Source organism: Siphateles boraxobius, unplaced genomic scaffold, assembly GCF_051911475.1.
Source record: "Siphateles boraxobius isolate OS27281-9 unplaced genomic scaffold, OSU_SipBor_1 22, whole genome shotgun sequence".
NCBI classification, from domain to species: Eukaryota; Metazoa; Chordata; class Actinopteri; order Cypriniformes; family Leuciscidae; genus Siphateles; species Siphateles boraxobius.
Window position 1 is genome coordinate 4350101 of NW_027508833.1, and position 14900 is coordinate 4365000.

At 41.2% G+C, this 14900-nt stretch overlaps 1 protein-coding gene across 1 annotated transcript in view; it reads right to left on the reverse strand.

Annotated features, from left to right (window-relative positions):
• The window catches only part of jmjd1ca (jumonji domain containing 1Ca), a 63320-nt gene that overhangs the window by 8291 nt on the left and 40129 nt on the right, over positions 1-14900 (reverse strand). The window contains exons 4-11 of the mRNA XM_077238403.1: positions 14422-14527; positions 11505-11629; positions 11277-11408; positions 9755-9796; positions 9552-9666; positions 7575-9355; positions 6160-6314; positions 838-3374 (exon numbers count right to left, since the gene is read on the reverse strand). Coding sequence (XP_077094518.1) covers positions 838-3374; positions 6160-6314; positions 7575-9355; positions 9552-9666; positions 9755-9796; positions 11277-11408; positions 11505-11629; positions 14422-14527 — 4993 coding nt within the window. The remainder of the gene's footprint in view (positions 1-837; positions 3375-6159; positions 6315-7574; positions 9356-9551; positions 9667-9754; positions 9797-11276; positions 11409-11504; positions 11630-14421; positions 14528-14900) is intronic.

Consider the following 14900-nt stretch of genomic DNA (forward strand, 5'->3'; position numbering starts at 1 on the left):
TAATCCTAAACAGATTGCTTAAAGGTGGGGTATGTGATTCTCTTTTTTGTCCATTTTTTCAAAATAACTTGAAATCCTATTCCTAACCCACTTACAGCCACTGAGTTAGAAGCACTGAAATGCAAATTAAGCAATTTAATAATCTGTGGAACGGGCAGGACCAATCATCAGGAAAAACGGCAGCCAATCATTTCCAAGACCACCTAGAATCATTAAACAGGAAGTTCATCAATTCGTGTGCATACTCAAAGCTCATGATTTATGCGCATCTCGTCAGTAAAGCCGGTTCCATGATTAGTAGTAAATCGTCATTACAATCTCTCGCGCATCTGAGTTTTCGCTCGTGCATGATTGCTCGTCCATGTTCTTCGAGTGGGTGGAGTCAGAGCCATCCTTGGAGGAAAGAAGGTAGGACCATTTGAATTGTGTATTTTACAAAATTTGCCGGTCGTTTTCCAAATCACATACCCCACCTTTAAACAGAGCTGCTATAGATTGCAACATTGAATACTGCAAAGGTATATTCATTTCCGATTAATTTGAGAATAATCTTCTATAAAGACCAATTAGGTATGAGATGACTTACAACACAACAACATTTGGTTTCAAACACAAAAACAAGAAAAGAAAAAGTTTTTTTTTTAAATATCATATAAAATGATATACCTAATATGGATTTTACTATATCATTTATTTATCATTTACTAGGTCTATACTGGTTTATTTGCTAAAAACTCTATAGAATAAAGTTATTTTCAATTTAATACCAATGACAATGTTTTGACATTTTACCAGGCCTGAACATACATCAGCATTTAAACAGGTGGAAAAACTCACTGCTGTTAGCGAGCCTCTGTTGAGGCTTATCCTTTGGACTTTGCAAAGTTCCATTGGGTTTGGACTCTTCTTCTTCTTCCTTGTCTACTTTCTTCTTCTGGTTGTCATTCGGCTTTATTTTAAAAGAGGACTTAGACTGCCGTTTAAACCTCCGTCCTGATCCACCACTCTCACTCTCATTGCCGGAGTCTCCTCCACTTTCGCTGTCACCGCTGGACTGTAATGGGCGTTTCTCGCCTTGTTTCTCCCTCTCGGGCTTCATATGTAACGAGGTTGATCGTCTTTCATTAGGTTTCTTGTCCTCCACAAAGGCTTCCTTACTTTCCAGCTTTCCATTTCTGTCCAAGAGAGGTTTAACATGATCTGAGGAAGACTTCTTCCCCGCGGTCACTGGTTTCTCAGTGGCTCTGACAGTTTTTTTGTCCTCTGAATTGAAACTTGTAGCATTACTATTAGACTTCCTGTCCTCTAAACTAGACTTCCTGTTGTCTTGAATAGGCTTCTTGTCTATTATTTTGGATTTTCTGCTGTCTAAGGAGGAATCTTTGTCCTCCTGAGTGCACCAATTATCCACCAATCCATTCACTTCCTGTTTGATTGGCACAGAGGAGCTTGTGCTGGTCAAAGTTACAGCTGTCTTAGTGCCACCTAGTGTTTGGGAGGCCGTACTTTCTCTATCTTGCTCAGAATGGCGGGTCAGCCAGGCTTTTTTCAGTTTATGGTAGTTGTTCTGACTGAATTGAGTTGACTGGTTTGTTACGGCCAAAGCAGGTATCTGCTCATTGGTTAGCAAACCTTGTGTGGTTGTTGGTGTAGGGCTAGAAGTCCCTGATGCCAGTCGGAGACATTCAGAAGTGCTAGTGTTGAATACAGACTCTTTTTCTCTTACCGAAGCATGTGTACACACAGTATGTGTAGCAAGTGTAGTGTAAGTCCCATACATACTATTTGAGAGGTAAGAGGTATGATTCAAAACATCTGAAGGATGTGTAGTGTGTTGAGGCTGAACTGTATGTGTGTTAAGTCTAGATTCAGCAGTGGCTAGTCCAGCTCTGTGTTTCTTCAGATGAGGGAATTCTCTAGAAGTGCAACAAGAGGTGGGAGATGGCTCTATCTTCATTTGAACGGCTCCACCGTCTCTCCTCTTGCAGTGTTCCGCGATTAGGTCTATCCTAGAGCATGTGGCATTCATACTTGTTAAGGGGTGTGTCACTCCGTGACTCGGTTGAGCTGTGTTAATAGGTTTAGTTGTCATGTTTATGGGTGTGTTGAGATCTCCCTTTTGGGTCGTCATGTTGATGGGGTGAACAGTATCCATAGGGGTCCACAGGACACCTCTTTTATACTGAACACTGCCCTCCTTAGAGTGTGGGTTGGACAAACTTTCCAATGGCTTTATGTGGCCGCACTGCACCCGGGAAACTGAGCTGTCAGACACTGTGTAATTTATTGTAGTATGTGTGTGACTTGTTGTATGTACAATGACTGACGCAGTGGCCGACTGTGGTTTGACTATACCTCCATTTGTTGTGTGCCCAACACCTACTTTCTCTCTGTCAAACATGACTCCACCCCATTGGGTATCCCAGGCTTGTGATGACGTTGCTTTCTCTGGCACAGGTCTTTTCCCATCTAAGGCGATATGTTTGAGCTCAGGTAACAGGGTCGGTGGCCTCTGTTGCTTCTGACCTTTTCCAGACAAGCTCATTGGCTGAATGGGTGTGAGAGTAGGCGGGGACAACCTGCCTTGTCCAGAGTCTTTAGAAACTAGAATGTTTGGTGCCGGAGGGTGGAAAATAGGGGCACGGTGGAGTAAAGGCACGCTGCGTGGACAAGAGGAGACAGAAATGAGAGAAGAGCCTGGCCCCCTTCTCTCCACAGTCGCTACCTCTACTGCCATCATGGAAGATGCTTTATGTGCAAGTTGCTCTGTGATCTTTCCCAGGAGACCTTCTTCTTTCTCGTGGTGGCGTTTAATTAGAGGCGGAGGTCTGGCTCTCATTGAGACCTGTGAGCTTGAGGACGTTAAGACAGGGGCAACTGTGTTGCTGGCACTGAGCCTCTCGTAGAGTTCTTTGCTGGCTGGCAAAGAGTAGTAGCTGCTCGGAGTGAGTGTTGGGGTGGGATGGGCCGACTGTGGCCGGGGAGGAAGAGTATGTCTGAATCCCTGCACATTTCTCTCTCTGTCCTGGTCTCTCTCTCTGTCCATCTCGCTCTCCCTCTCCTTGGAAGGAAGGGCAGATGTGGGACTTCTAGTGTATCGTAGTTCCCTATCCGAGCCCAGTTTAGCAGTGAATGGAGCCACCTCACTGCTTTCCAGAAGAATGCGCCGGTTCTCTTCCTGGTAGCGGTTAGGTCTCTCACCTGTGAGATCATAAACAACAATTGGCTGTTTGTTTCGACTTGGAGGTGATTCAGGGGCACCTGGGGAGTAAGTCATCCCATTTTTGCCCATCGCTGCACGGACACGCTCCTGTTCAGACTTGAAGTGAGTGTGGATGACTGTTCTCTCGGCGGTGGCTCTTCTATCCAGCTCTCTAGAAAAAAAGAAGAGCAGGAATGAATGTGGAAAAGCTTGTTGCAAGGGTCAGTATGTCTGATTAGTAGGGGTGGGGGAAAAAATTGATTCTTAGGTGCATCGCAATGCGGACGATTCTAAATAAAATCACAAATGTCAAAAATCGATTAATTGAAATAATGTTGACGGAACGCAAAAGGCGCCTGAACAGTCTGTGGTGTGCAGCTGTGCAAATAACAGAGACACATGATGGTTGAACGAGAAATTCAACCGACACCCTCTGCATTAAAATCTAGCGTAACTTTGGCTTCTATGAAGTTGAAGGGTAAAAGGATCTGGACAAAAGCCACAGTTTATGCAAGTAGGGCTTCAGAGTGCGACCAAATGGGCGACAAGAGGTCGCACTGGTGTGACCACCATGTTGTCCAATTGATAAGAGCTGCAACTTCTGTAACATATGAGAAACATCAAACTGCAAACAAAACGAGAGTGAAACGAAACCGCGCTATTTGTTTGAGCAGCGCTGTGCGGAACGTTGAGCAGCAGCACTCTGAATCGTAATTGAATCGAATCGTGAGGTGCCTAGAGATTCCCTAGTGTTGTCGCGATACTACAATTTCCAGCTTCGATACGATACCTTGAAATATATTGATATTCGATACCAAGGGGAAAATTGCCATATACCGACATACAGATAATTTGTTATTATATCATAATTTTTTTTAGAATTTGGGTAATTTTGTCGTAATAGCTTACACACAGCACAGGGTGGCTTTATTTGAACCATTTAACTAGATTTACAAAAAGAGAAACAGTAATAAAATAAGAACAAATAAACAAATTGTAAACAATAGCACAAATAAATAGAATAAAGAGACAAATGAAATTAACATGGCTTTAAGTTTTTCAGGTGGGTTGTATTCAGAAATACTACAAAAATGAAAGTAATCGAATGTAAAATAACATAAAATTGTTTTCATTGTAAAAATAAATACAGATTAATGCTTACAATTAAAGTTATAAAAGTTATTCAGTCAAAAATAGCAAGTGATTTTCTCTTTGACTTTTGTTCTTTGATTGACATGACAGACAGCAGCAGGTTTATTTGGCTGCTGTCACTTAAAGAGCTTATGCACAGATCCAATATACTGTAGCACAACAGAGTTCTTTCAACCATTTACATTCCAAAACTGTTTGTATTTACCTGAATACTTGGCAAGACTGAAATTTTGACATAATTTTGTATGTATTTGAACGTTTAAGTGCAATAAGCCAAGAAAGAAAAAGTAAATATGGTTCTTGAGACCAGTTTGAAGGTCTGTCCACACCGGGACGAATTTCGCGCGCGATATTCGCCGACGTTTAACGCCTCGTGATTAAACAAAGGGCGCCAATGTGAGTGTCCACACTGACGCGAAAAACGCCACGCGTAAAAGCATAATTTTTTTAAAAACGATTTGTGTTCGTTTTTTTGGTTCGACGCGCCGCGTCAAAAACTATCCGACCAATGAGATTGGTGCTTTTCCTCACGTGTCTGGAGCTTCTTAAGTTACAGTTAAACACAACTTGGGGGCGCTCAAACAGAAAACGGTCTTGCCGAGCACGCCAAGTAGTGTCCACACACTGCCGGGAAGAAGACGAGGAAGATTCAAGCCAAGATAAATGTAGAGCTGCTGGTCTCGTTGGTGTCGGAACATAAGGAACTGTATGACAAACGCGACAGTGACCACAAAAATATTGATAAAAGAGAACTGTTATGGAGTGGTATTGCAGACCAAATGGGCCTTGATGGTGAGTTTAATTGTCTTTCATGTACATAGGCTTGTTACTTTTTCCAACATTTTCTGTTATTTCTGGGGTATTTCTGTTTTACATTATGCGCCATCTAATGTCAGGGAATGAATTTGCATGTTCACTCGGCTCATCGTCAGCGATAATCGCTTGGGTGTGAACACAAAAAACGCGTTGAAAAATATCCGCGCGCCGATATTCGTCCCGGTGTGTACGGCCCTTGAGAGGCAGCTTAATGAGAACGCCACTTATCAATAGATCAATAGATCGCACGCTTTTGCAATTTCTAGAAAATTCAAGAAAATTCAAAATTTTCAGTTGCGGCCCCTAAACTATGGAATAGTTTACCATTGTCTGTGAGGCTGGCCCCAAAAATCTCCGCTTTTAAATCTAGTCTTAAAACATATTTCTTTCCTTGGCTTTTACTTCAGTTTGTGAGTTGTGTGTTATTTTCTTCTTGTTGTCATTTTATATTTGATGTTTATTTATGACTTTGGATGTATAGCACTTTGGTCAACTTCTGTTGTTTTAAATGTGCTCTAGAAATAAACTTGACTTTGACTTTTGGTGTGAGTGCAAAACCTGCAGAAATTACTAAAAACATGTGTAAAAGAAGCACTACCATTCAACCGAATGAGACGAGTGAGTGAGAGAAGAAGGTTGTGTGTCATGGAGACACAGAGGTCCTGACTCTCTGTGGTCATTAAAAATCCCAGGATGGCCTCTGTCCATCATGGCCTCCTAATCATTCCCATATATACTGAATGGCTTCATATATACTCTGTCTCCTCTCCACCAATAAGCTGGCGTGTGGTGAGCGTTCTGGCACAATATGGCTTCCGTTGCATCATCCAGGTGGATGCAGCACATTAGTAGTGGTTGAGGAGATTCCCCCTACCATATGTAAATCGCTTTGATTACCCAGAAAAGCGCTATATGAATGTAACTAATTAATTACAACAATGATATGAAGTCAAACAAAAAGTGTGTGCAGGAGTGAGATGAAAACTTACTCTGTGGTTTTGGAGGCAGGCATGCAATGTTGACTGCTCCTAGATGCTCTCTGAGGGTCCGCACTGGAGGGTCGGATGGGGAGTGGGGGTTGCATCCCTTGACCGTCTGCATTAGTAACAGGGGTGGGTTGAGAAAGCCAAGGGCTTTGGGGATTCTGTTACCACGTAGACAAACAAACATACAGAGTTTCAGACACATTTATTTATAGAACCTGTTTTGGATCGATCTAGAGAAGTCAAAGGACTTCAAACTTTAGGGAGACAAAAAATAAATAAATTGATACACAATGTGCAAGGACATAAGTCAATCCCCTCCTAGTACACAAGAGAACTTGCGTACACAAGTGTACACTGTCACACACAAATTGATAAACACAACCTTGTTTATATCCATAATACATGTACAGATGAATAGTTGGTTACAGATGACTCAAGGATGTCCTGATACCATATAAATAAAACAGAGGGGGGAAATCTTCTGCCTGGATGACTTTTTTCAGTTCATCATTCTTTCTTCATCATTTTCATCTCTTGTTGTAGCTTTTTTTTATTTTCTTGTTTCCTAGATCTCTATTCAGCCAGTCACAATGCATACAACCTACTGCAATATGAATCCATAATACCATAACCTGCCTCTTGATGCTTTATCTGGGCTTTAAAACTAAGCCAGATGATATTATACAAAGCATTATTGACTTGCATGACATTCTGAGTCAGGATAACACCCACTATGTCTTTAAAGTATTAGCAGAAGGGGAACTCTCTCTCCAGCATGTACACCTCATGGGACATGCTCCGCTTCATCTAAATGTGTCCCTGACAACATGAGGTTTACCTATGATCTCTTCAGTACCATAATACCTACACAAAAATAATCTGTACACACAACAACTCCAGGAATAACACCAAGAATGTGCTACCAATACAACTTGCTGCATTGTTTGCAACCCTTTTGAAATATAAAAGTCTTAAAATCCAATCCAAATGTTTTTATTATTATTATTATTATTCAAATGACAATCTATAATCCACCCATTCTCCAAACCACTTGTCTTATGTAGGATCACAGGGATGCCTATCAAGCGTCTCAGACCGAAGGCAGAGAAACATCCTGGATACCCACTACACGCATTTACAGTTACATCTACAGACAATTTAGTTGACCTATCCTGCATGTCTTTGGATTGTGCGGGAAGCTGGAGCCCTCGGAAGAAACCCATGAGCATGCAAACTTTACACAGAAAGACCATCTGGCTTCCTGCTATCCACTGAGCCACTGTGCCACCCAAAGGAGTCATAGGAGCCCTCAAACCAAGCTCCCCACAAGATTTTTATGTGTCAGATCAACCCACTTTTACCACAGCTCTGACCAAGCTAAATATCATGACTGACTCCAGAATCTTTGAATCACTTACCCTCCTCACGTTGCTGTCAGAGATGCCAGCGCCGTCTGGGTGTGTCCATTTGGATGCTTGCAGGCCCAGGCCAGGGTAGCTATGGGCTCCATTGGGGAAAGGAGGCCACAAGAGGGGATAGAGGCCAAGATGTGCCAAAGAAGCTGCACCAGTGGTCTGGCCTAGAAGAGACGAGTTACCCGGAAGGGCTAAAGGATGGTGAGGAAGTCCCAGGGCTCCGATACGAGGTTGTCCAGCCAAGATTGCAGCAGATGGGGGCAGTGCATGCAGGAGGGATGGAAGGAGGTGTGGGTGAGGGATGGTTGAGTGGGGTGTACTCAGGTTGCAGAGGGGAGGCTGGGAGTGGAGGGGAATGGGCGAGAGATGTGCAGAATGAGGGGAGGGACTCAGTAGCTTGCTGTGGGAGGAAGCAGGGGTAAGGCTGGGTGAGCTGGAGGAGGGAGATGGCGTCTTTAGGTGGTGTTTGGGGTTTGGGGGAGTGTGAGGGGGCTGGGTGTAAGTGGGGTGGGCCTCAAGCTCCGCCCTGACTAACGCAGGGTCTCTATATATAGTGAAGGGATCCTTTCTGTCCACAATGAGGGGACTTTTGGTGGACTTGTCTGGAGTGGGAGTGCAATTAGGTGTACCGGGAGGAGAAAGCGTAGGGGTTCGGGATCGGTTTGGGGATGGAGAAGTGGCGTGAGTCAGGACTGGAGTTGTGGAGCAGGTCACTTTTGGATTGGGTGCCATTTTAAGGCAGCTAAGAGTTCTGTCCATTGATTTAGGCAGAGGAGTGTCCTCTTTCAACAGGCCCATCTCTAGAGATGCACCCTGCTTCTGTCTGGACATCTCCCATACAGTCTGAGCTTTAGATATGATCTCGGGAGAGGAGCAAGGACCGGCGTGCACACTACGCTTGTGGGTAGCTTCCACAGAAATCACAGGTCCATATTCTGCATTCACAGATGCTAGAGAAGATCTCTGTTTAGAATCCACATCCTCCTTTTTGCTGCAAGGTTTGGCAGGAGATCGAGTAGGTGCTACTCTTGGCTCCTCTTCTACTGTGACTGCAGTGTTATTGGTGGTGGTAATGGCCACAGAATTGGGAAATTCTGACCTCCTGATCTCTGATTTGTTAAACTCTGACCCCCTAGCCTCTGCGTGGGTGAACTCTGACCCTCTGACCTCTGGATCATTTGTCGACATCTCATGCTCACCCTCCGCTCCTTCACACTCCTGAGGTGATGCATGTAGCAGCACACATGTGGTTTCAATGGAGACCAGCTGCTCACTCTCTTGGGATGCCAGCAGTGCAGACACAGCCTCTGAATCCTCTCGTGATGCCCCCTCACTCCTGTCCTCTATTTCTGTCATTCCTCCATCACTTTTCTCATCTGATTTTCCAACACTAACACCAGCAGCACACTCCTGTGCCTCTGTGTTACTAAATGCCCCATTGCAGGATGCACTAGAAGAATCGGATGGAGGAGTTCTTCTCAATTTCTGAGTCTCACTATTTCCTAATTGGCTGGGAGAAGGTTCCCCACCTTTATGGGAGGGGTGAACCTTACAGTCCAATGGCCTCTCTGAAGTGTAACGCTGTTTCAGCAGTTTCCTTGATCCTGAATCCGAGGATGAATCCTGCACTCTGCAGCTGGAATTTTCAGAATCGCTGTTTTCAGACAGGTCGGACACACTCCCTGCTTTCAACCTCTTCAATCTCTTTCTCTGCTTGTCATCTTTTTCCTCATCTTCTTTCCTCCTTTTTCTCTCACCATTGCCGTTTTTAGATTTAGAAGAATCTAGGAATAAAAAAATATTACAAGATCAAAAATATAGATTTAGAAAAAGCTTCACATCTAAGATTCTCATTGACACTGATAAAAAAAAAGCACTCCGTATCAAGGTAATGCCATAAATATGAATTCCGCTAAATGTAATTAAACACAGATGGAGCTCTTAATATCATCATAATCATTATCCATGGCTGCAGCTCACCTGTTCCCTCATCACTCTTCTTTTCGTCCCTCATCCCTTCTTTTTCATCCTCTTCCATGCCGCAGTTCTGTGCGCTCGGCGCAGCATGCTGCTGCACTGGCCTGGAGCTACACATCTTCAGCACAGAGACAGAGTGTGTTTTAAACTACAGGATGTATAAGCATTCTGCTGTAATGCATTTGGAAGTGTGTTAAAGTCTCTACCTGGTCATTTGTTGTAGTGTTGTTTGATATGCTTTCTGTGCCCTGGAAGACACAAACACAAACATTTCCTTAGCTATCTAAATGAGGACATATCGTAGACTTCTATTGCTAAAAAGTCAATACTAAAGCTAATTATAAATATTATTAACCCTAATCCAAACCCCTAACTGAGAACTTTTTTTAATTGTATCTCAGTGGTTCTCAAACCTATTTTGGTTGTGCCCACCTTTAAAAAAATATTTCAGTGATGCTGATTTGTATGAATATACAGGTGAAACTCGAAAAATTTGAATATCGTGCATAATTTTGATGATTATGGCTTACAGCTTATGAAAACCCCAAATTCAAAATCTCAGAAAATTTTAATATAACATGAAATCAATAAAATAAAAAGGATTTTAAATACAGAAATGTCGGCCCTCTGAAAAGTATAATCATGCATATGTATATAGTTACATATACTAAATATATTAGTTTCACCTTTTAAATTGAATTACTGAAATACATGAACTGTTGAACGATATTCAATTTTTTTGAGTTTCACCTGTACACTGCTCAGCAAAAAAAAAAAAAAAAAGTAGCTGTTTGGATTTAATTAGGCAACTGCTTAAGAGTCTATGATTGGATCATTATTGCAGTGATTATTATGTTTCTGCATGTTGTATGTTTGGCAACAGTTCTTCTAACCCTAATTGATGGAGTGTGCAGCTTTTAATTTCTTAAACAACCATGTAGGAAGACACATCATGGTCAGATTCCAGGATGACAATGTCAAGATGCATCAGGCTCAATTTGTGAAAGAATGGTTGGGAGAGAGCATGAATAATCATTTGTAAAAAAAAATGTTGGGATGTTATTTCCATCAAGAGGTGGATACATTTTTGGTCAAGATCTTGTATTGATAATGCAAGAGTCCAGCGCTCTGTAAAGTCTCTTCCGGCACATCCCAAAGATTTCCAATGAATTTAAGGTCTGGACTCAGAGGAGCCAATTCATGTGTGAAAATGATTCTTCACGCTTCTCAAACCCATTCTTTCACAATCTGAGCCTGAAGAATCTTGACATTGTCATCCTGGAAAATGGTCATGATGTGTCTTCCTACATGGTTGTTTAAGAAATGAAAAGCTACACACTCCATCAATTAGGGTTAGAACAACTTTTGCCAAACATACAACATGCTAGAAACAAAATATTCACTGCAATACTGATCTAATCATAGACTCTTAAGTGTTTGTCAATTTAAATCCAAACAGTGACTTATTTTGGCTGGGCAGTGAATAATCAGTGGCCGTAATGAGCTCGTTTGACGGCTTCCTCACAAGCTCAGCTTCTTGTATGTCTTTTACAATTGCATCTTGTGGTGCCGTCCGCTGAAGATGTGCTTCTTTACGGTGTGGATCTTCTATATCAGGCTTGTTCGGAAAGTGCAAAGTCAGGTGTGTTAGATGGAGGAGACATTCAAAATGTGCAATGGTGGGGTGTCTGGGTATGTGAAGTATGGGAAAAATAATTCTTCACTCACAAGAAAAATCCTATTGATCTTGGTGATATGTGATTTGCGTTTTGAGTGGTCTTCCATTAGCGAGGAGTGGGTGATATCATCTAGTAACACCATCTGAACCAGCGAAGGATCTACATTCACAATCTCTCGAACCTTTAGAAGATGAAAAAATAATCTTTATATAAAACATATGTTGACATTGAATTACTATATGCAACATGATAAATATGTGTGTTTATGTGGTCTCACCTGGTCAGCCATGACAGCTACAGTTCTGTTGTTCTGGTCGTGGTGTGTGATGACTCCAGGGAGCCACTGAGTTTTGGACTCCTGTCTGAACACTTTCACTCTAAGGCCCTTTAGAGAACAAGCACCTGTCGCACAATAGCAAATATCACACACAGCAAACAACTAACATTGATTTTTATAAACAATATTACTCTGATCCTTAAATCACCAGTGAGATAATAAAATCATGAAAACACTCATGAAACTCTAGTTCTTGAATAAATCAAATCCTTATTTATAAAATGGACCTTTCTAAAATCTGTTTGAATGAGCCATGTATACATTACAAATACAAATGTATACAAATAAATATTCAGCATTCATAATGCACCAGTACTTACTACAGTAAGGTTAACAAACTATATAACTTGGCAGTAGAATTGGTTAGTATTATTATTAATAAAATTAATTATTTATAAAACATTGGTGACTTATCCTATTTCTGTTGCGACTGTTTTGCTATTACCATTGCTGTTAACATTATTTTCATTACTAAAAACACTGTAATGCATGTAATATTGTGACTGTTTGCCATAATTGTTTTGGACTTTGGATTTTAATTGGATGAGTCACATTCAAAATGTGACGCACATGATTTAGATTCTATTGGACCATTGCAAATGAACATAAACATTTCCTTTGCGTCTGAACTAGTTGCGATGCACTAATATTCTAGTGACAAGCAATTTGTCTGTCCATATTAGACACGACAAGGCTACAAGCCACAACAAAATCAATCACAAATCTCAGCCAATCAGAAGACGGTGTGGGCAGGGTCTCTCTCAGCAAGCGCTGTCTCACACTCGCAGCAAAATGAGTATATACATAAGGTAACACTTTATTTTATAGTGACCTCGTTACACGTTACATCAGAGCCGATCCTGACCTCCCTGGGGCCCTAAGCAAAATTCTGTTAAACGGGCTCTCCTACCTGACCAATGAGCCATGTAAACCATTTGACATTGCCACACAGTCACACACTGACACACCAGTACTCCCACTACAATCCTCCCTCCTTTAACTAGTGCTTATGAAAATGTAATTCCTGATTTCAGAAATAGACATTGTTACTAGAAAAAGTACATTCTTAACATCAATAATTCACATTTTAAATAGTACAAATTTATTTATTGATATCAAAAATGCATCCAGTGAATGAATAAAAGCTAAATGTCACTGTGTTTTAAATGATAAAAGCAATACTTGATGGTTATTATTTACTGAGGGATGTGCATCCATATGGACCACCAGTATGTGCAGCCAATCAACATTTAAAATGCAATATAGCCTATGAATCAATAGTCAATGTCAATACATTGCTTTGCATCTTGCTTTATTGCAGTTGTAACTAAACTGACTTGTGGACTAGATAATCATTGTCTTGTTTTAAAAGTATGCGTGTCTATAATGAGGAGTGCCATCACGCCCATATTGTACTGGTCCCCATAGATGTTTTGCTGGAAAGTGTGCGTTTCATTTCGTGCACGCATGTTATGGTTATCATGGTAATCATGGTATCAGAAGGATGAGCTACTGACAAGGAAATCAGAGATCTAGCGCAGTCTCTGAGAAGAGTTATTGCTCCACGGCTGGTAGGGACTACACGACATTCCTCCGGGGTTAGTGACATCATGAACCCTAAAATGTACATAAACCCCGCCCCCGGAACACAATTTATAGATTATCAGGACAGAATATGCTAATCAATTACTAGAAGATAACAACACATAAGCTACATAAATTCACCAACTAACCATTTAGAAATGTTGTCTACATGTTGTCACTTTTTCTTGAGTCTCTCCATCTTTCCTGACTTTGGTTTGAAAATAAAAGGTTAAAAGTTTTAGAAATGTTCAGTGCATGTCTGTGTGAGGTAAAAGGACACAGGCTGTTGTAGCTCCGCCCCCTGTGCTGGGAGCAGTAGCTCATTTGCATTTAAAGGGGCAGACAAACAAAAAGTGACAGCTTTAACATGCTATATAAAAATATCTGTGGGGTATTTTGAGCTAAAACTTCACATACACACTCTGAGGACATCAAATACTTTTTACATCTTGTGAAAAAAGGCATTATACCACCCCTATAATATATGTTCATTGACTATGTAAGTACATTTTTTTTTGCCATGGAAAACAGATTTCACAGTCCATGCTTGTCTCCTTTAATTTATTTTCCATATCAGAGGTTATCCACTGTTGCAGTCATTTTGGCTATTACAGTAATGCACAATGATATTCAAACCATAATTAAACCCTTTTATGATTATACAACACACATAAACAGTACCTGTGATTATCATAGTCATTGGACACAGTTTGTATGTCTTTGTTCCCAGCCAGAAATTTAAACCATTTAACAAAATAGAATCCCCTGTACATTGTTGTATGTCTCTATGTATAACTCTTTTTAACTTGGAAAAGATACCTTTTATTGCATGTCACGGCCTCTGAAGTTGGGCTAATTTACTTAATAACAATTGTTTATTTTGATTATGATTTTTATTTTGATTGATTATGACATATAAACTCTCAAAAAAATTTTTTTTAAACATTTTGCAGGATTTTTCTAACATATTGCTCTGCCTCATATTGTGCCTGAAGAAATCTTTGTAACGGTCTCACGAGGTTTACACCTTAGTTACTGAAGTTACTGTAAATATGTAAAATCCTCTGTGTACTAGCAAACAGAATTCACTGAGCAAAGATGTTTGACGAGGCTTCAAACAGTCGACTCTGATTTACTCAAACATCCTTATCAATCGCTAACTAACTGAACAGATACCAAGAACAAACCAAATCACAGGATCTCCACACGGATCAACATTACAAGGATCTTTCCGCTGAAGAATGAAAAGCGGAGTGAATGTGGGCTGGAATACCTTGCTGAAGAATGTTCTGGAATTGGTTCTGTTTGAGCCAGGCCTGAACCTGTTCCTGCAGAGACGGATCATCTCTCACAGCTGGATTTCCATCGCCCACTTCATCCTTTAACAGCAAAACAACACAGCATGAGACAAGTTCTGCTTTTCTTTCCTTTTTTTGAGGAGTGCTAAAGATTTTATCTGCTATGATCATACTGAAAGCTCCAGAATAAAAGATGAAGATGAAGGAAAGCAACAGTTGCACACCAGACAGCTTCAGATGGGGGAGGGATGACAGCGAGAGAGCACACACACACACACACACACACACACACACACACACACACACACACACACACACACACACACACACACACACACACACACACACACACACACACACACACACACACATGGTATTACTCATCCATGCACACAATAGACACACCTCCTCACTGCACACACACACACGAGACTGGAAATTACGTAACGGTAAT